Source organism: Poecile atricapillus, chromosome 18 (genome assembly GCF_030490865.1).
Source record: "Poecile atricapillus isolate bPoeAtr1 chromosome 18, bPoeAtr1.hap1, whole genome shotgun sequence".
Lineage (NCBI taxonomy): Eukaryota > Metazoa > Chordata > Aves > Passeriformes > Paridae > Poecile > Poecile atricapillus.
This window is the reverse complement of record NC_081266.1, coordinates 8,069,686-8,090,769: the sequence shown is the minus strand read 5'-3', so window position 1 is coordinate 8,090,769 and position 21,084 is coordinate 8,069,686. Positions and strand designations below refer to the sequence as shown.

Below are 21,084 nucleotides of genomic sequence, written 5' to 3'. Positions count from 1 at the left end.
TGCTTTGTATCATCACCAGTGACAAAATGTGTGTATGGAACCAGAAACTGGAGGGAAAATGGTCCATTCTGGGGTGACCACTGGAGGTTAGGCAAGATAATTCATGGTGTTCAAAACAGCCGTGGTCAGGCAGGTGATCCATCACAATGAGATGGAAATGTGATTCCAGCGCATCTCAGTTTCAAACTGAGCCCAAGGCACAGAGATACTGGGATTTTCAAAATGAGCAGGAATTATTTGTTAAATATTTTAAAAAAACAAATTTTTGGTTTTGTTTTTTTAATTTTTTTAAAGGAGATGGTTCTGGAAAATGGACTGGATCCCAAAAGACCCAGAGTTTTATAAGAATTATGCAAAATGCTTCTCATCTGCTTCAGTCATTTATAGAGGACAGCCCATCTACCTCTGCTTAAATGAATTATATAAAATGAAAGCTGGCCTAGGATACCCAGAAGCTCACATGGGTTTCTCTCCCTTTATTCAAGCCTTTATTTCTATGGTGCTCTGAAACCAGAAAGTTGAAGAAATGCACTGAAATGTATCTCTGATGACCCATTTAAAAAGAATAATTTATTGTCCTGATGATCCACAAAGAGATAAGGAGAGACACAACCCCAACTTGATATAATGTCAATAAAATATAAATATAAATATAAATATAAATATATATATATATATATATATATATATATATATATAAAAAATAATAGAATGGAATGGAATGGGGAAGAGTCTGTACATCCACAGGATCTTCACTGATGCCTGGGACTCGATCACTGTGTGCTCCACGTGGCACCATGAGGGCATTAAAAAGTTACCAAGGCTGAAAAAAAGAATATAAAACAGAAGTGGGAATGTATGGAATAAACGTACAACTCCCAGTGAAAGAGCTGAGTGAGAATCACATAGATTTTTTTTTTCCTGAAAGAAAAGGCAATGTGTTTGCATTGCTATCTTTGAGACAATTAACTCCACTGGTTTGGGTTTTTTTTGGTTTTTTGTTTGTTTTTTTCTAATAGGTGAGAGAAATCAAGAATCAAGGCTCAGTCATGCTCTATTATCCTGTGGATCAGCAATGTTGGTGCAGGGTGAAGAATGCAGAGAGTAGATTTCATAAAGAAGTCTTAGAAGCTTTTATTTCAGAATCACCACCAAGCCCATAAGGAAACTAAATTCCACTGCTTTCAGCCTTGTATTACTGCTGTGCTTGGAACATGTTACTTTCAGATGAACATTCAGTCACAAAGTCTATGACACTGGCTGAGATAAGAATGATCTTGTTTTGACCCTTAGAAACATAGATCCCAGAATTTCTTCTTTTGAATAAAACACAAAGGAGAACAAATACTTTAGACAAATCCCCGTTTCACTTTCTTTTTGAAATCACTCAGGATTAAGAGCACTGCTGCCTGTTAGAGGGCATGAAAATAAATTAGCCTTTGAGAAAAGAAACACAAGCAGAGGCTGTTGTTCTGTTTCTATCTCTCTGCCACATACAAATTCTTTTCTCTCCTTGCCTGGGCCCAGATAGTAAGTGAATATAAAAATGTGTAAAGAAACAGTGAGATTGTGATCTGTGTCTTCATTCTGCACTATTTTTCTTCTCAATTTCTTAATTAGTTACAAAAGTCTGTATGTGCCTATCTTTAATTTCTCCAACTGTACAATCTCTCTGCACTTTTCCTTCAATTATTCTACAGCATGCCATCTCCCTGTGTAAGAAAGCATTTCATTATATGAGGCTTGCAATTTCTGCTCCTTAATTAGCTCTCATTACTTCTACTTACGCTCTTGCTCAATGTTCTAAATAATTCCTCTTGAACCTTCCTGTCTTCTCCCTTAAATATTTGCACAATTGACTCGTGTCCTTGTTAGTCTGTCCTTAACTAAGTTTTAGTAACAATAAATCACTCCTGAAGAATCAATCACTCCCCAGCAACCCTACTGAGAACTGTTCTTTGAACTTGTATTCTAGTTAAGAAAACATCCTGAGAGAAATAGTTTATTATCAAAGCCTTATAAAGATGAACTACTTCATTTCTGCCCCATGACACCAGGATCTGGCCTTTCTCATTGGCATCTCTTGTAGCAACCTCATGTCTCACCATGGGCTTGTTTTATCTTCCCATTTCTCTGGGATATAGATCTCTCCCTCCCTGAGGAAATATTTTTCATTTGTCTAAGCCGGTCGTAGGGTTCTGGAAATTATTTTTATTCTCTTGATCTTGCTCTGTCTGCACTATTATTTTTAATGTTTTCTTCATTTGCAACCAGTGGCAAATCTAATTTTTGTTCACCTTCATCTCCCAGATCACTCCTATCATTAAACAGAACTCACTGTTTGTTGTCTTGTCTTTTTTTTTTTTTTTTTCTTATTCAACACATATCAACTATGTAGGGAATTACTTATTTAAAAATGAGCAGTTAGAATTTAGAGCTGAGGCAGTACTGTGACTGTGACAGATTAAAGTGTTTAACAAGAAATAATAACAGAACTTTCTGTACAACATATTTGTCAAACACCTTTCAAAACAAATATGTTTGAATCCAACAGTAATCCCTGTGCCACAAGAACAGACCTCATCTCTTTCCAATTTAAACTACTGCTGAGTTGTAGTACCCTTTGTTTAGAGGTGTTCAGCTAATTTTGAGTCTCAAGGAGAACATAGCTTATCAGAGCTAATTTCCTTTCACTTCAAAAGAATTTTCTATGAATATAAAATTAAATACAAATGCTTTATAAGCTATAGTTAGTATGAGAGCTTTTTTCCTATGGCTTTTTGTTTTGTTTTCCTGTGCCAGACTAAGGAGAACTTCACCTGAATGTTACCTCCCCTCTGTCAGCCAAGCTGCTGATTTAATTCTGTTACTGATACTCTCTGGATAACTTTGTTCAGCTCAAAGTGATATTTTTCCCACTTGTTTTCCATCCCTGCCTTGCCTACCTGTGCACCTCCATTCCCATCCCTGTTGGCTGCAGTAAGGAAAGCAGTACACATTCATAATATTCTGAAAGGATAATGTGGCTTTTTATTTCACTGGCAGGCACTGCGTTGTTGGCAGGTATTCTATATTTTCCATTTAAATCTATATCAGGATAATCATAAAGTGTAAAAGTTAGGGAGCCCATGAGAGGAACGATGGGAACCAGCTAAGACTGAACAACGATCTCCAACCCTTTCCCAGCTCAAGCTGAAAGAAATCCCAGAAAAGGCAGCAGAGAATCCACCTGTACTGTAGGTGGGAACATCCCTATAGCCCTGTGCTGCAGGCTTAGACTTCATCCCTTTGGATTGGGGAAAGATTGGCTTCCACCTTTCGTCCCAGCACATTTAAACCATCGCATCTCACAAACATTTTTGAAAGCAATTTCTACTCTCACGGCATAGGACACGAAATGGAAAGAGGCTGGATGTCTGTGTAAGCCTAAAGCTGATTACTCATTTGTCACCCACATATCAGCTATCCCAGAATCATTAATCACCAGGAGTGGTACATGACAGCTTCAGAGCTTTTATAAAAGGAAAGCTGGAAGTACTTTTGCACAGAACTGTAGGAGTTTATTTTTCTTGCAGCAAATTTTCCCCCTGTAAAATTGGTTCTGAATTCATCGCCCACGCACGCTTTCCTGAATTCTAGTAACATTTTACATTTACTGGCATGACGTTCAGGATAACTTGGCTTTGTTTCTCCTCCCCTCTACCCCTGAGGAGTTACTCTGTCCACAAGAAGTAATGGGCAAAAATGTTTATCAGTGAGGATTGAAAGTTTAGCTGCTTATCTAGGAAAACAGGGCATGCCTGAAGTCATGGCAATGAAGTCAGTGGCAAAAACAGGCTTCCTCCTGAGCCAATGCTGAGCCACTGTTCCCTTTTCTTCTCCGTGAAGCAGGCAAGGAAATATGCTAGAAACCTCTCTCTGGATGTCAGCAATGGCTGTTTCTCTTGTCTCTGGTATTTTTTGAGGAGTGAGCAAGCCCAGCAGTAGGAAGCCTGGCTGTTTCTGCCTGTGAGGAGCTAAACCAGCCCATAGCCAGCCCTGTGTGAGACCTGGTGGGCTCTGGATAGCTCCCACTCTCTGTGTTGGTTAATGAAGGTGAACAGAACTGGACTTGTTCAAGTTCAAAACCTACATGTATTTCAGTGTTCAGAAATTCATCTCCACATCTGCACAAGCCTACATTTTTACAGTAGAGCAGCATTCCCCCTGTGTTCTGTTCCTGCCTACTGCTGCTTTTCTGGGTATTGTGCTGCCACAGTCGGACTATTCTTGTTCTAAGCTAACAAATTCTTTCAGAGGCAAAAAAAAACCTCCTCTGGGGCTCCTTTATATTCCTCCTAAGACCATTCAGTGCACTTTGCCAGGTACTGTGCTATTGTCTTTAAAAAATAAACCTGCCCTGTCTCACCCCTCCACCTGCCACATCCTCCATGACTCCAGAGGCAAAATCTCCAGGCCTCCAGGGTTTTCACCCCTACACAAATGTTTCCTTCTAGCCCAGCCTCACTTTATTAAGGCAATATTGACTGTAAACCCTATGCATAAAGTGCCCAGTGTTGCACTGTTTGTATTTGAGAGGAGCGAGCAGTGCCCCAATAAGCTGACTTCAAGTTATGTAATACACGCTTGGAAAATTGCATTTTATTGGCATCATGGCTTTTCTATATTTGAAAATGGAATTTAAAGTTATTTTCCTCAGCAATCGTGGTGATGCCATTCAAATCATAAGCAGAAGCAGTGAGCCATCTGACTTACAGAATCTCAGGATTCAAATGAACCTATGAATTGCTGAGGGAAATCTTGAGACTGAAACATTTTTAGTATCTTCTAAATATCTGTTTAACAGAACTTGTCTTCATTGTGCACCCACAGCCTTAAACTGTAGGCAAACATTACCAACCAGTCTTAACATCTCTGTGTTCAAACAGTTTCCTTGGCTGCAAGTATTGCCTTAGTGAAAAAATACAGCTTTTACTTTGCAGAGGGTTAGATCAGATTAATGGTCCTTTCCAGTCACAAAATCCATAGGGCTGTTCTCCGTTGTTTGTCTTTGCAGAAATTTTGGTAGAGTTTCCCTCAGTCAGGACTGGCTTTTTTCACACATGACTGAAATGTTGCAGCAGTGAGGGAGAGGACACTCTGAAGCTGATCCAGGGGTGAGAGTTGTGCATCAGCAGCAAATCTGGCACGTGTGGATGTGACGGATCCAAAGGTTTTTTTCTCTAGGACACCCCACGTGAATGGGCAAATTCCCTTCAGGGAATTCCCTCTACAAGGGACGTGGATCTCCCAACAGAGTCAGCAGAGGAGCCAAAGCCTTGGGTGTAAATACAAGGGCTTAGTTTACTGCGGTTGCAAGCCTGCGCTGTGGGCTCGTCATTTGACCGCTTGCTCTGACCGGTGTCTGGATCAGTGCCGCAAGTTGACTGACTCCAGGTTTCCAGGCTGCGGTGCCTTTTTGTTGGGCTTCGCCCTCTCCCTTTTCCAGGGACGGGTTTGTCCCCTCCCTTTCTCCGCCTTCCTTCCAGCGGGCTCTTTTCCTTACTAGAGACACTCTAGAGCATGCTCTCCGGTTGGACCGTGAGCTCTCCTCCCCTTCACTCTCGGCGCTGTCCGCCCGCCTCCCCTTAGACTCCCGATCGCGTATGTCCGCGTGTGTTAGGCACCCTTCGCTCCGCCCCTTGCTCGTGTCCCCGGCGCCATTTCGCGGCGCATATGGCGGGGGCCTTTCCCCGACATCTCCAGGGCCCGCGGTGTCGGGTGCGCCCCGTGGCTCCGTGGCATCGGTACGCCCCGGCGGCAAAGTGTGTTCCGCGGCCAAACCTGCATTAGGACCGGGCAGGCGGGACGGCGACTTGGGTCGGCCGTCATCATTAGATGGCTCGTTAAAATCGGTGGGGTAATCAATACACGTGGTCTGAGTGGCAGCTCCTACCCCCACCCGTGGTGTAACCCTTAAACAGCTTTGAGCTGCCTTGCAAACTTTCTGCTCGTGAAGCGCTTTTCTCAGCGCTTGCGTAACTCTCACCCAGCTTTTAAGGCACTTGCTGGACTTAATGCGCAAGACGTCATTTGTGAGCGCCTCGGAACACCTATCCCAGCAATCTGGGAGAATAATATCTACGGGATCATCGGTAACACGATTCTAACAATCTGACAACCACGCATTCAAAATTCCTTGATTTTTTGCAGTCTATACCGCTCTGCTTATGCAGCTGCGAATCTACCTTGCTGATCGACTGCATCTCGGCGGTACGGGAGCGTCCTCCCCGCTGGAGTCGGTCCTGCCGCTCCAGCCGTCACTCAGCGTCCGGCGAGACTCCTGAACTCCGGCCGCTCGAACCCGCGTGTATCGGGGAGCGGTCCCGGGTTTCGGCACCACTTGTCGCCTCGGGGTGAGGCGTAGCGACCCGGTTCGTGGGTGACACGACGGCTGAACTTACAGGCCTGTCTGGCAAATCACGCGCTAACACCAATCTGGTGGACGGTGAAAAAGCCGTTATTTCCGGTGAGCTAGGTTTTTATATCACCGAGATATGATGACGTAATCACCGTAGTATTATGGGTTATAGAACATTGTAGAAGGAGGGGCCCTATCTTCGCGTACAACGCGAGATCTTCCGATCGGCTTTCCCTGTCTATCCACAGCACCCTTTCCATAATGAAGTGAACTGAACCCTGGATTTTATGTTTGCACTACACAGCTATCTATGCTGTAATTTACTTTCATTTAATTAAATGACCAGAACTTCCTAAGAACACAGTTAGGAACCTACACATTTACAAAGATGGAAACAAGGAGAAACAAAGACTAATTCCAACACCTGCAAATTGTGTGCATCTCCACACCACCTGCTTGAAATCTCAATGATATCATCAGCATGGCAATCACTTTGATATGCCCCTCTCACCAATTAGAACTTTATCAGAAGTTTATCAAAGTCACTTAGATTTAGAAAGCTCAACACAAAAAATAAAGAGGGTCTTATGCTACATCCTGAAGGTAAAGTTTGTATAAATTGGGCCTGTCAGCAGAGGCTGATCTCACCTGTCAAAGTGACACACAGGACACAGAAAACAAGCCTCAGGACAGAGAAGTATTGAATGTTACAGACCAGAATGGAGATGCTTGAATTGCAAATGAGAAGCCAGAGTGGCCAGCAGAAAACAGTCAGAGCTATGTAAGCCTCATGTGCTTCATCCCACTAATTAAACCATCAGCCTCATTTTATTTCTGGCTGGTGCCCACATAAGCCCCTCAATCTGGCCCCATTTAGGAAAAGGATTGTAATCCAGTTTGGGATGGAGGTGGAATAGAGTATGCACTGAGAACCCACAATAGCTCATAACTGCTCTAATCCCCAGGCTAGACAAGTAAAGGCTCTCTTGCCACAGATATTGCTGGAGACGTGAGCCATGGGAATTCGAGAGCACATCTAGGCAGGGAATTCATTATGGAGCAGCTGACACGCTCCTGCACCGAGAGATCACACTTCACACACAGCCCCAGCTCCATCTCTGAAGTCACCCTCAGCAGCCAATTCCACCTGCAGGAATTCTGTGCTGCAGGAGCACTGCCAGCTTCCCCTCCCGTAGCCTGGCTCCAGGAGCACTCAACATTTACCTCTCAGCCTCCTGACAGTGTTACAAAGCTGAGCATCACACCTCCAAATGACATTGCTCCTTAAAATTCACCACTGCTCCCTCTGCTGAGCTCTTCCCTCTTCATAGACAGGCTGGACTAGAAAGCAATGTCTGGATAATCAACCCAGAGCTCCAGGCTGAGGTGCTGCAAAAAGTCATGCTGCTGCACCATGCCTTATGTCTGACTGCTATCAAAATGTGTCTGCTGAGAGGGCCAAAACAGTATCAAAATTGGTTTTCTTGGAAAAGGCCATTACCAGCCATTAAGGAAACCCAGTTTCTGTATCTGTCTCACACCTGTAACCATACTGAGTGATCTCAAAGGGAAAAACCAATTGTTAAATCATGACAGAGCAGCACTATCACTACTTTGAGTTGAAATTAGTTCTCCCAGAAAGGCTGTTTGAAGATTAATGTTTTCACAGTACTCTGCAAATGCAAGGACTTACAGGTTACACATTCTGATAAAAATACTCACAAGGTTCCTCATGTGTTTCAGCATTATTGTCAGACGGCTGTTCTCATAGGATATGACCAATTGTACTCCAGGATTGTGACCAGCTGACTGAGGACCTAAAAAAGGCCAGACAGCTTGATTATTTTTAGTTAACAACTTAGAGGAAGCAGATCTGTAAAATATTGAAATACATGTTAGCTAACATATTAAAACCTGCTCCATGCTTAAATCAGGGATGAAATTAAAAAACACAGATAAGGAGTGTGATGGAAGAAAGTGGTCTGACATGCAGTGCTCATTTTCCTTCCTGTTTGTTAACTGCCAGTGAGATTTTCTGTTTACTAATTGCCATCAGTCTGACATTTAGTGGCAAATTAATGCTTGAGTGACAAATAATTGGGGTGTTTTTTTTTTGGCAGTCACTGATGACACTATTCACTATTGTTGCAGTTCTGTCTGGTCAAAAACACTGGATTTTATTTTTTTTTTCCTCCAGTTTCCAAGAGAAAGGGAAAAATAACAAAGGGAAAAAAGAGCAAGTTTCCTGACCAGCTCCAAAACAAGTTAGAGAAACAACATCACATATAAATTCTCTCTTCCTCTTTCTCTACTTTATGTATTCCAAGTTGGTTTTCATGCAACCCATTGCTTTCATAGATTTTTCTACTAAGATGCACTTTAGGAGTCTGATACAATTCCCACTGAAAAAAGCTATTTTTCATTTTCCAAGCAAGAAGAATCAGTCTCATAACGTGGAAGAAATGACTAAGCAAATCCTGCTCCATCTTTCTGCTGGAGGCACTGAGGCAGCTGTCTTCAGTGCCAGAAAGGTGTGTCCTTGAAGCTGGTAATGTGGTTTACCTGCCCTGCAGAGACAGCAGGGAATCACAGCAGGGAAAAGATGCCTTTTACCACTGTAAATCAGGTAATGGTGAGCAAAACCTCTCCTCAATATCCATCTGACCTCCTTATTTTGTGGTGTTTCACCTGAGCAGGGGATGAGGAGCTGGGCTTGAGCCATTTTGCACCACCTGGTCAGCGAGGACAGCCCAGACACTGCCCGTGTGAAGTTGCCTGGTTTTATTCAGGCAAATAGGGCTACATTTAACTAGACCAAAGCTGTATTACAACCACAATTTACCCAAAAAAGTAAGAACTCAATCCTGCAAGGCTTACAACACAACAAGGATGTCTCATGAGCTGGGCTCTGCTCTCCCTGCTCCCTGTTAAAACAGAGACCTGAGACAGAGAAGTGCTGCTCTCCATCCTGCACCTTGGGATCTGTCACTGACACAGCAGCCCTGAACCTGCTGCAGGGTGACATAACAACACAAGACAAGACAATAGAGTGGTAATTAATTCTTTAAATAGAATCACATCTTCTGAGAAGCAGAGGCAGTGGGAAAGGATGATGAGAACGTAAGAAGAGCCACCACGCGCCAGGGTCATGCACTGCCACAGGAGGCTTTTCAGGGAGTACCAGGACTGTTCCCCTGGGTAGCAGGAGGGTTCCCACCTGTCCCTTTCATCCTCAGCTGACACCTGGGCACTCCCTGTCCTGCTCTTGTCCTCTCCTCCCCACATGTGCCCCAGAGCTCTTACAGCCAGGGCGGTGGCAGCAAGAAATGCAACTCCCTCTGCTCAGCCTTTGCTCTGTGGCTCAGCACAGGAGGCAGCATGAGGCTGTTCTAATGAATAAGCCACACTGGGTGTATTTTTCTGAAGAAACCAAATGTGTAACCTCTGGAGCGAACAGAGACTAAAATAACTGCTCAGCAGACACAATGACAGTGGTGTCATGTACTACTGACAGCCAGAGAGCCGCTGTAATTGCCATTTATCCTAAGGAAGGGAACTCGAATGAATTAGAAATAACACAGTGTGTACATGCAGCTGCCATAATATAATTTTTCCAGGCAGCCTGGATACCAGCACTGCTGAGTTTATGATGCTTGGAATGGAATCTCAGAATATGAATCCATCTCCAATGCCTCCCCTGTAGAGACTACAAAAATACATTTTTAATCACATCCTAACTAGAGAAGGGCCCGAGACATTCTTGAAGAATTGAAATTTGTGTTCTGAAAAAAAGGTGTTCTGAACTCCTTACTGCAGTGGAAAACTTGAATTTTTGTTTTTGTTGTGTATATAAATATGCATATATTATACATGTCAATCCTTCATTAAATTTTAAAATACAGGGAACTGAAAAAAAAAATAAAAGAGAGGGGTTCACAAGCAGCTATAAGAATGTGAATGGTTTTCAAAGCATTAGAGAGAACAGGAGGCAATTTCAGGAATAAAAATAATGAAAGTTGGCATATTCCCTAAGCAACAAAAAATCACTTACAGACAAAAAAGGGAGCAGTTGCAACTAAGTCTCAAAGACATTCAGAGCCATAAAAATGTATAAATAAAAGTTCAGTGAAGTTTTCCATGGAGTTGTACACCTTTAGTTTCTTCTCATAATCTTTATTCTTTCTCAAATTTCCACTTTCCAAAAATAAAAAAAAAATAAATAAATAAAATAAAATAAAATAAAATAAAATAAAATAAAATAAAATAAAATAAAATAAAATAAAATAAAATAAAATAAAATAAATCAAAGCCCATCCTGGAGAATGTAGAGGGAAAATTGGCAAAGCCTGTTTTGTAATTACCTTCTTCAAATTAATTTCATAGCATTGCTAAAAATGAGTAGGCATTTTCAGTGACATCAGAACATTTATTCTGCTGAAATTTCATCCTTCTGAGCAGCTTTTGTTACAAATTCTGGTTTCATAGATCCCCTCTTTTCTAGAGAAAAGAAATTGAAAGAAAATGAGAAGTTCATAAAGGTAGGCTGATAGACTGATACTACAATATTAAATGCTTTTTATTATTGCACTCTTTGCTACAGTTTTTCTATATAGAAACAGCATTTTAAAGTTGACAGAATTTAATTCTACAGAACAAAACAATGTATTGCAAAATCATATCTCATAAGGGATTGATCTGGTGGAATAAATCTTGAAACTGAAAGTCATTTAACTGTTCCATCTTTTTCATCATTCTTTGTTGTTCCTTATTATTTGTTCATGCTCAATATTTGTGAAAAAGTGATTTTTTTCCAATCCAGAATTTCTAGTGTTATATCTGTTTCTGTGAGCACTTACATCTATGGCCAAAATTTTGTCTATTTTCTGGTACTGCAGATATAAAGATATAAACTACACTCCCAATAAGCCATCTTCACTATAGCAGCCCTGGATTGTATAACATTTTTAATAAAATTACTTCTACTTTCAATAAAGAAATAATCACTTATTCAACCAAATTTCATGTAAAGACAGCTGCTTGTTCATTGAATGGTCTCCAGCAGGAAATAGGCACTAAAGGGTTGGATTGGTGTTGGATGGATCTCAGTAGCAGCTGTGGGGTGAAAAGAGAATGACCCAAAGGTAATGCAGCTCTCTTTGAAGAACGGAGGGAGCACAGAAAATGCTCTCTGTGCTCCATCTTTCTCTCTATTCAACTGCATTGGTTTCTCTGGGATATTTATTATCATATCCAGATACATAGAGAAAGGAACCTCCCAAATCAGAGGGCAGTAAGTATGCAAAATCTTCATTTGTCATCACAAGAGTAATCTGAAGATGCCTATTTTTACACAGTTTTTTCTCCTTGAAACCATATCAATGCATAGTTCTTTATGACATTTTAAAACCAAGACAATGAGAGCAATCATGGCCAGTCAGCAGTGAATCTATAAAGCCACAAATGAGTATTTACAAAAGGGTGTGTTTGACCCATGTGGCACTGCAATTCCCACCAGCTGTGATGAACAACAGCAAAATCTTATGCTTACAATGAAAACATCTAATATGTGCAAGAATAATGCTTGAATGTTTACACCTTTTGTTTTTAAAGTGTAGTATTTACAGTAGTTCTTGCAATTAAACTTTGTTTCTGTTGAAACTCTAATTAAAAGTTATGTTTACAGAAAACAGCAAGGATGGTAGGCATTTGTAATAATCTGTGATAAATGTTAGGAAATAATCACTATTATAGTTTGAAAGTAAACCAAAATCACATGCATTCCTTTGACCTTTGTAATAAATACTGGGAGAGAGGAATAGCATTTCTTTATTCTTTAATGCTGCAACACCCAGCCTACATCCCTGGTCAGTCCTGAAATATCTTCTGCACTAGCTATAAGAAATTTATTCCTCCAGTGTCCTGATCTTCTCTTTGTTCATGTATCTATATAAGGGATTCAGAGATATATGCACAAGCAAAGCCTGAAGGCTGAATTTACAAGGTTTCAGTAGCAATGAAAAAAAAAATCTAGATATAATGTCCCAATGTCTTTGCTGATCTTCCTTACTAGATTCCTTATAATCAATGGTTCATTTGGTGTGAAATTACAAAAGTGAATATAATTTTGGTTAAAACTGCGAAGGAAAGTAAGAATTTGCTTGCTATCTCAGCTGGAGCACTGTGCTGCCTTTGACATCTTGACCATCCCTGGTAAAGTACTTGAAAAGTACATGAAGAAAGTGAAAAAAAAAACCAAATTATTTCCAGTCACCGCAGACCTGAATTATTTTTAAAGTGGTGATTGACTGATGGAAGTCTCTGTACTCTCCTGAGTGATCCAGAAATAAATCAATTAAACAACTCCATTTTGTCTTTTTTCCCCCATTTTTTATTTAGGCCATCGTATCAAAGCTGGTATTTCAGTAAGCATTGAGGCACTTCAGCACTGGAGACCTTGGTGTTCAGATGCTGATTGTTCCATAGTTTATTCCACTTCATAAAAGTGTGAGTAACAGGGAATTCCTCGACAGATTTTCGTCCCATACATCCTCTGACAAAACCTGAATGTTTTCCAGAATGTCAATACAAAACTTGGTGTCCTCAGCTTTCACAAGTTTCATAAAATCTGTGGCAAACTGCCTTTGGTCTGTCACATTTCGAGTCTCACTCAGGCTTGCTGACAGCTACACGGAAGCTGGCAACTTCGAAGCAGTTTGCCTGGGGAAGAATTCCTGTAAAACGAGTGGGAAATGGAGTCAGGGTGTAAGTCCAGCCTGATTTCCAAGGGCTGTCCCAGTGATTTGAAGGCTGATACTGGTGTGCCTCAAAGCAGGACATGGACAGCTGCTCTTGCCCAGGCTGGTTTTGAGGACAGAGAAGTTCCCAGCAGGAAAGTGGGAGCTTGGGTGGCCTCCCAGCACTTTGGGGTGGCATCCCACAACTCTCAACATCCACCATCACCCTGTGCCGTGAAGCCAGCTGGTTCCCCAAGGCCCAAAGAAGGGATTTCCCCCCAGGTCTCTGCAGTGGGTTGGTAGCACAGTGCTCCTGGTTATCTGGGGGAAGATGTTGTGCTGGCAGCCTCTGCCTCACCAGCTTGTCACCTCGGACCGGGACAGAGAGACCTCGGCCAAGCTGGCCAAGCTCCCCTGGAGGACATTGGCACGGCTGGCTGCAAAAGGCCTGCTCTGCCCCACACAGCTCCTGCCAGCACACGTGCTGTGGGTGTGGGATATCCTAAGGGTGGGAGACGGGCAGGGCCTGGAGACGCTTTGTGCTGGAAGGAAAAGGCACAGGATGGTGGCAGGGTGGTGGAGCAATGGGTGGGAGACAGGGGCAGGGCCTGGGGACACTTTGTGCTGGAAGGAAAAGGCACAGGATGGTGGCAGGGTGGTGGAGCAATGGGTGGGAGACAGGGGCAGGGCCTGGAGACACTTTGTGCTGGAAGGAAAAGGCACAGGATGGTGGCAGGGTGGTGGAGCGGGGGCAGGAAGGGGCCTGTGCTGGGCGCCTGCAGTTTGTGACATCACCAGAGCAACACTGGAGCGACACTGGAAGGATGGGGGAGTGAACATTCCATGCCATTCTGTCAGGTCACAGTGGCATGAGGAGCCCACTGTGAGCCCAAGTGAGATCTCGGCTATGCCACTGCAGTGAGGGGCCTGGAGCAGGCGGTGCACAGCCACCATGGATGAGAACAGATATCCTTTTCTTCTTCTACCTTCTCCTCTTCCTCTGCTCTCCCTGCCCTGTGACAGCTGCCATTGGGATGCCCCTGACATGGCCCTTTCCCCTCAGGCCTGGGCACACAGGGGATGCCCTGGAGGGCCTGGGGCAGCCAGTCCTGTCAGCCAGGGCCGGTTGATAATGTTTGGGTGGGCACAGTGCTGGGAGCACTCGTTCCCTGGTGTTTCTTGGCACTCCCCACCATTCCCTGAGCCTGCTGAATCCCCTCGGCTTCCCCACGTTTCCCTCCTCTCACTGCAGCCCTTTTTGCACCCTGACCACCCCTTGATCACACCCTCCCTTCGGCCCTTCTGTCACTGCTCTCTGGGACTTTGAGGACAGAGCAGAAATCTCTTCCTGCACACCTTGGGGCCTGCTGCATTCTCAGAGGGCAGAATGCAAGGATGTTCTAGAGTATGAAGAAAGGGAAGCACAATCTTCTTAGGTTTAATGAAATTAAACTTTTCCCCCTCATCCCCTCCATTAAAAGGCAATTTAATTGGCCAGAATCTTCCTTAACCTGACGTCTCATACGTGGTTTTGGAATACAATTCAGAATGATTTCAAGAATGGGAATGTTGATTTAGAGGGCTGCAGGAGGCTGCTTGAAAAAATGCAAATAAAATTTGATGAAGACCATTTAAAACATATTTTCAAGGTAAGGTGTATGTACATTAAGCAATGAATGGTTTAGAAGTTCAGTTACACACATCATATGTTTGCTGATTTTTTTCAAGTTAATTTTTTGGGAAATGTATTTCAAGCTAGTGTGGTGTGCAAAATCAGCAAAGAATTTTCCTCCTCCAGGTCTTTCATGTCTGTGTAAAATAGATAACCCAGGGTTTGAATTTGAATCATGAGCCTTTAGATTGGAAGGTATCTCTAAGATCACTGAGTCCAACCATTAATACATTGAAAAGTCCACCTCTGCAACTTGTCCCTAAGCACCACACCTGCAAGCATTTAAGTACTTTCAAGGAATGGTGACGCAGACACTTCCCTGGACAGCCTGTTCCAATGCTTGACAACACTTTCAGTGAAGAAATTTTTCCTAATAGCCTGGCACAACTTGAGTCCACTCCTGCTTGTCCTACTGCTTGTTACTCGGAGAGACTGACACCCACATAACTCTGTCTTTTCTCCACAACAAATTAGTGTAAGATGGAAAATATGTTGGTTTGGATTCCCAGGTTTTTTTTTGTAACATGTCTGCGCTTGAGAAAAGTTAAAGCATTCTGGTTTCATCCTATTCAGCTTCTCTGGTCAAGCTAATGAGCCCAGACATGTCTGTCTGATTCTGGACAGAGCCATGAGAGCAATCTTCTCAAAATCCTCTTTCCAGGAGGACAATTGGGATTTCTCTGAGCTGTCCAGGCTTTAGATCCAGCACACATTCATTCCTTTCTCCACTATACCTCTCCTGTAATATTTAAGAGGTGTGCCTGAATGGATGGGAATCGCTCTCTAACTCCCTGGGAATGGATTTGGCCTTGAGAGGTGGCAGTTTTAAAGATATTTCTGTGAAGATGACATGATACAGCTAGAAGCTGGACTTAAGTTCATTTAGTGTAGGCAAGCAAACTACTGCCAAGCAGATCTTGTCTCAGTGAGCAAATACTAACAAATGAGTACTGGATACATATTTTCTTCATGTAATGACTCAAAATATCTAAGATTTTCCCTTTACATCATTTCCCCCCCAAAAAACCCCATCTGTCTGGTAATGCTTTTTCCCTAAGGGAATGAAAACAAGTGTGTATATATATATAAATATATATATATTTATTTATATAAATACATGTATATTTACTTACTTTCACCTTTATAGATATGATTCTTTTGAGAATGTTGCAACCAGCTGGCAAATTTTGTCCTGATTTGGCAGAGACAATTAACTATGGCAAGTCAGAAAGGTCATAAGAAGGAAGGCACTAAGCTTTCCTCACCCTGTCTTCCTCTCTCATTGTTTGCCTTCTCAAGCCAAGGTAGAACCAGCAGCATGAGCTCAACCCTGGCTGAAGAGGCTTCCTGTGGTTTTTTGAACTTTCACTGCATGGAGAAAGTTTCAAAGCTAGAGGATCTCTTGAGAACTTAAAAATATTTCTCGTTGTTCCCTCTATCTTCCCCCTACTTTGGTTTCTGGCAGGAATGTGAGAGATGGTCAGCTGTGGGAAGAGAAAAGGAGATTTGAGGGAAGTGACCTGCAAAGAAGAAGTCTGATCTAGTTGTATTTAACAACATATTATACCCAATAGCCTGATCTAGTTATTTATAGCAGTACTGTTAGGTGCCCTATGATATTTGAGAAAGATTTACAGGGGTTCAGTAGTTTGGGGGGTTCAAATATTTCATCAGCGAAACAATATGTAAAAATCCAAAGCATTCTGGATGTTACTGACATCTTTGTAATTAACTGCACATCAGCAGTTAATCTAATGGTTCTACATAGCAAAATACATTTTATAGAAAGCTAATTTTAAGGAATAATCAGCTTTTTTTCTTCTCTGTTCTCTTTGAGCTTATTTTACTGTAATACTCTTTTGAGCAGTATCAGAATTATGAACATTAAGGTTTTAAGGAATAATAAATTTTCATCTAATTTCTCTCAAGACTTTGTCTCTTCTTTTTCTGAACAGCAAAAATTTGATATGCATTAATAAAAATAGGAATGATAAAAATCTACCCCAAAAATTTACAATATCTTTTTATAGTGACATGATTTTTATCACTTTAATTTGAAGAGTTCTTTGTGTAGTATTATTGCCTGTATTTCACCAGGAGGCAGCTAAAATAGAAACTTTACTTTTTTGTCCAGCTTCTCTTTGTGCCAGTAACTAAGTGAACATCCTCCAAGTCCTGATAGACTGTTTATTTTCAAAAGAAGTTGGTATTTTCTTTTCCTGCTTAATGGTTATAAGCAAATTTGCAGCATTGTTAAGAACATTAAAAATTGGATGGAAGAAATCAACCTTAGATGGGGAATTTCTCAGCAGTAATGAAATGTGTATAATTAGCATTTGTACAGAAATATTTTCTTGCTGGTGATTTCTGTTAATAATGATCATTATTATTCTCTTTTGCAAACTCAAAGCAAATACTGAAGTACTCATTTGTAAGATTTTTTCACTAGAACTCCTCATGAAATTTAATTTTGTACTCGTTTCAGTTATTTAATATATTTTTACTCCTATTGTACTTATTCAGAAGTGCAGAAAGAACTTTACTGCATAGGAAGGAACTGGCACCAGATCTTTAAACTTTTGGCTTTCATGGTATGGCTTCAAAACCAATCTAATTTAGCAGTAATCCAATCTGTTGATCAAAGAGCAGCCAGAGCTCAAGTAAGCAATTTCCTGCTTCTAGACATTTCTGTGGAAGCCAAAGCAGCCATAGTAAGGGCCATGTTTGGATGTTTGGATGCTGGAACGTGGTGTCTTTGGCATCTCAGTTTAAGGAGCCAACAACTGAGAATTTTCATCAGTTTACAGTCATAAGCACTGAGGCAGTGGATTGCCATTTGTGGTTTTTGTGAGCAATTTTGTCAGAAGATTTCTCTTGATTTGGCAGGTTTTAAGCAAAAATCAGGCTAAAATGATAGAAACATTTATATTTCTATATTGATATTAATTAATTAATCAGTACATAATTAACTAATATATAACATATATACAATATACAGCATATAGCATATACTATATTTTATATTATATATTAATAAATAATATTAATATACGTAGTATATAGTATATAGTTTATATAATAGAATATATGTTATATATTATTATATATATGCTATTATATCTTAATATATGTATTACATATTATATCTTATTATGGTTATATTATATTATATTATATTATATTATATTATATTATATTATATTATATTATATTATATTATATTATATTATATTATATTATATTATATTATATTATATTATATTATATTATATTAATGTTTTAATAAATTTATATTTATATTTATATTTATATTTATATTTATATTTATATTTATATTTATATAGAAATGCAATTTATATTTATATATTATATATATTATATTTATATTTTTATATATTATGTTTATATATATGCAAGACATATATTTATTTCTATGCTTATTTATATATATATGCAGTTACTTATTTTAAGTAGAAAATTTTAAAGGAAAAATAGAATTGTTAAACCTGTGAAAAATGTAAAAAGCAGAAATGGTAAAAAAGCATTATTCTGCTCAAATTCTTTTGTGGCCTTTTAACTTTTCTAGTGACTTTTATACTGAAACACAGAAATTAATTACTATGCTAACATTCTGTAAGCTGTATGAAAACAAGCTTACAATTCAAGAATTCTGAAAGTGTGAATAATTAATCTAAGTTAAACATTCTGGCTTGTTAAGATTAGAACATGGTGTCATAGGTTATTACAAAATATCTTGTCTTCAAACTTGAATATTGTTTTGTTGTGAAACAATAAACTTCGTTTATTGAAGTGTTGAAAGGGTTGTATTTCTTGGTAATTTGGTCATCCTTATTTCATTTTTAAGATTACTGGTTGCTGATTTTGTGTGCAAATTTGACTGACATTATTTACAATATGGTGTAAATAGCTGTTGGAGAGGTATTATACTAAATATATTTTCCACTTGATAAGTTTTATGCTGCACATTTATTTTAATGCATAGCATTTTAAAGATTTTCAACAATGTGTTTGAATATTAAAAATGCATTAAATCTAAATTTATTGCACTTATTTAGATGCTAATTGTGTCATATGGTCCATTTTACTTTACATAAAATATTTGTAGCACACAAAGTGTCATCTAAAAGTTGAGGAGTGTAATCTGATTGTAGTCACTGTTGCCTGAGGATTCTTCTATGATGCTCACTCTTATGGTCAGTTATAAAAGAGTGTTTGGTGCATAATTTGTATAATTGCATGTTGTTTCATTAATTTCTTTTTTTTTTTTTTAATAAATTTTGCTTGCTTTTTTCCCTCAGAAAACTATTGACAAACAGTCAGGAAATATTATTAGCATGGACGACTTCAGAGCAATTTATCGAGCTCTTGTACACAGGCCTGAATTTGAAGAACTATTCAAGGCTTACTCGACAGATGGCAAAATTCTACCTGACAGCCAGCTCCTTAAATTTCTTATAAAAGAACAATTTCAAACTGAAGCTAATGAAACAACTGCCTTAGAAATTATTATGAAGTATGAACCCATTGATGAAGGTATGTACAGTTTAACCATTTGATATCTAGCTCTTATTTCTCGTGCTTCTCTCAATGACTGTGTTGTCCTAAACCTCATATATTTCTTTCTTTAAAAGCATGTCTTTTCATCTATTTATTATGTTTTCTTCCTGTGTTTTAATTTCTTTTTATGGTGCCCTCCTTTCTCTGCTCTGTTCTTTTTTCTGTCATTTCTTTATCTTTTTATTTCTAGTCCTTCTACAAATTCTGTTCTTCAGCTCATTAGAAACCATTTTCAATTTGTTTTTCTTAAAGTCCATATCTGCCATTTTTCTTCTCTGCTCGTTACACTGTCTTCTCTCCCTTGAGTCACTTAGTGAAAATTCAAGGCCTCAGACAAGACTTTTATGTCCTTCTGACTTCCTTGCAGGGGCACTGTGGAAAATTTTTGTAGGTGCCTGGTCACCTTTTGTGAATCACTAGAATGCTGAGATGAGGAGGGCTTCATAAATCTGTAACATGTTCTTCACCTATTTAAAGGTGCCTCAAGTTGGGGTGTAACACTTCTGCTGAGCGTCACTGATTTCAACTTGTGGCAAAATTTACAGCTAGGAAAAGGATAGAACTGCATTTTGCTGCAAGCTGTTACTTTATTCAGTGGAATATGTTCAATTCTTTCGTTTCCTTGGTTCCCAGTCGTTGAAAACGGGTGGAATTGATAAGTGGTTAAGAAAAACAAACCCAAGGGGAAAATATTTCTTCTGGGATAATAGCACTGGATTTTCTATGCTGACCTGTGGTGGAAGAAGAAAATGGAAAATGCCACTTTTTCAATGAGAAACAGAAGAACATTGGGTGTTTCATTTAGAGGCACTTACTGTCCAGTAATAAAAACATGTGACTCCTTATGCCTTTACTCTTTAAGGCTGCCTTTCAAATTTAACTGTATTTTATTAAACATATTCTGCTCTTTCAGAGGAGCTAATGTTTACTAATTGTTCAAATTACCAGCTTAAAAGGTTCCTTTTATTTTGTGTTACCTGTTTTGATGGGAAAGTTCAAATCTATAGCACAGTTAAACAATGAATAATCTTCAGTCCATTAGAAAACACCTTTATAAATATGAACTGAAGTTTCTATAGGTTTAATTTAATGTCTGGTTGAAATTTCAGATGCTGAGACAAATTCTTGTTTGTTTCTTCACCTGTGATAAATTTGTTTGTCTTGTTATTGGAAATAATCTCGCTGAACAAAATAACCTCTGTATTGTTCATGCTCCTTTGAGTGAATTCATACTCCCACTCAAACATATTTCTTGAAAAGTTCCAGTTATGATTGACATGAGAGATGATTCATATGGTATTGTGATAGACCATTTTGTGTAAGTGTCGTTCTGAATTTGCTACAGAACATTATTCATCAGGATGATCTGTTGGACTCATCTGTCACCCTTGCCCTCCCTGTGTCTTACAAAAAGGGAAAAGGCCAGGCTTTGACATTTGATTGACAGGTTTGCTAATAGTAATGACCATTCTCTCATAAATGTGATAGCACTGCTATGTCAAGATTAGGATGAAAACAATGACTACATTTGACATCTAATTTAAATAAATCCATTTATAGCATCCAGTGCATCCCTAACATTTCTGCAGAGAGATTTTCAAAGCTATTGAGCCAGATAACTTTGAATTTATTCTCTGTAGGTACTGTAGCTAGCTCAGGACAGTATGGAATAAACTAATCTTTCATTCTTGTTATACAAT

At 39.8% G+C, this 21,084-nt stretch overlaps 2 protein-coding genes across 2 annotated transcripts in view; one reads left to right on the top strand and one right to left on the bottom strand.

The window, feature by feature from the left end:
• Window positions 1-12,805: 12,805 nt before the first annotated feature.
• LOC131586071 (F-actin-capping protein subunit alpha-3-like) lies at window positions 12,806-13,350 on the bottom strand. The gene is given in 4 exon segments (XM_058852809.1): window positions 12,806-12,921; window positions 12,924-13,072; window positions 13,074-13,248; window positions 13,251-13,350. Coding segments are annotated over 4 exon segments (540 nt in total).
• A 115-nt stretch (window positions 13,351-13,465) lies between these two features.
• Window positions 13,466-21,084, top strand: part of LOC131586070 (1-phosphatidylinositol 4,5-bisphosphate phosphodiesterase zeta-1-like) — a 45,412-nt gene continuing 37,793 nt past the window's right edge. Inside the window, exons 1-3 of the mRNA XM_058852808.1 lie at window positions 13,466-13,620; window positions 14,633-14,783; window positions 19,126-19,360. Coding sequence (XP_058708791.1) covers window positions 13,466-13,620; window positions 14,633-14,783; window positions 19,126-19,360 — 541 coding nt within the window. The remainder of the gene's footprint in view (window positions 13,621-14,632; window positions 14,784-19,125; window positions 19,361-21,084) is intronic.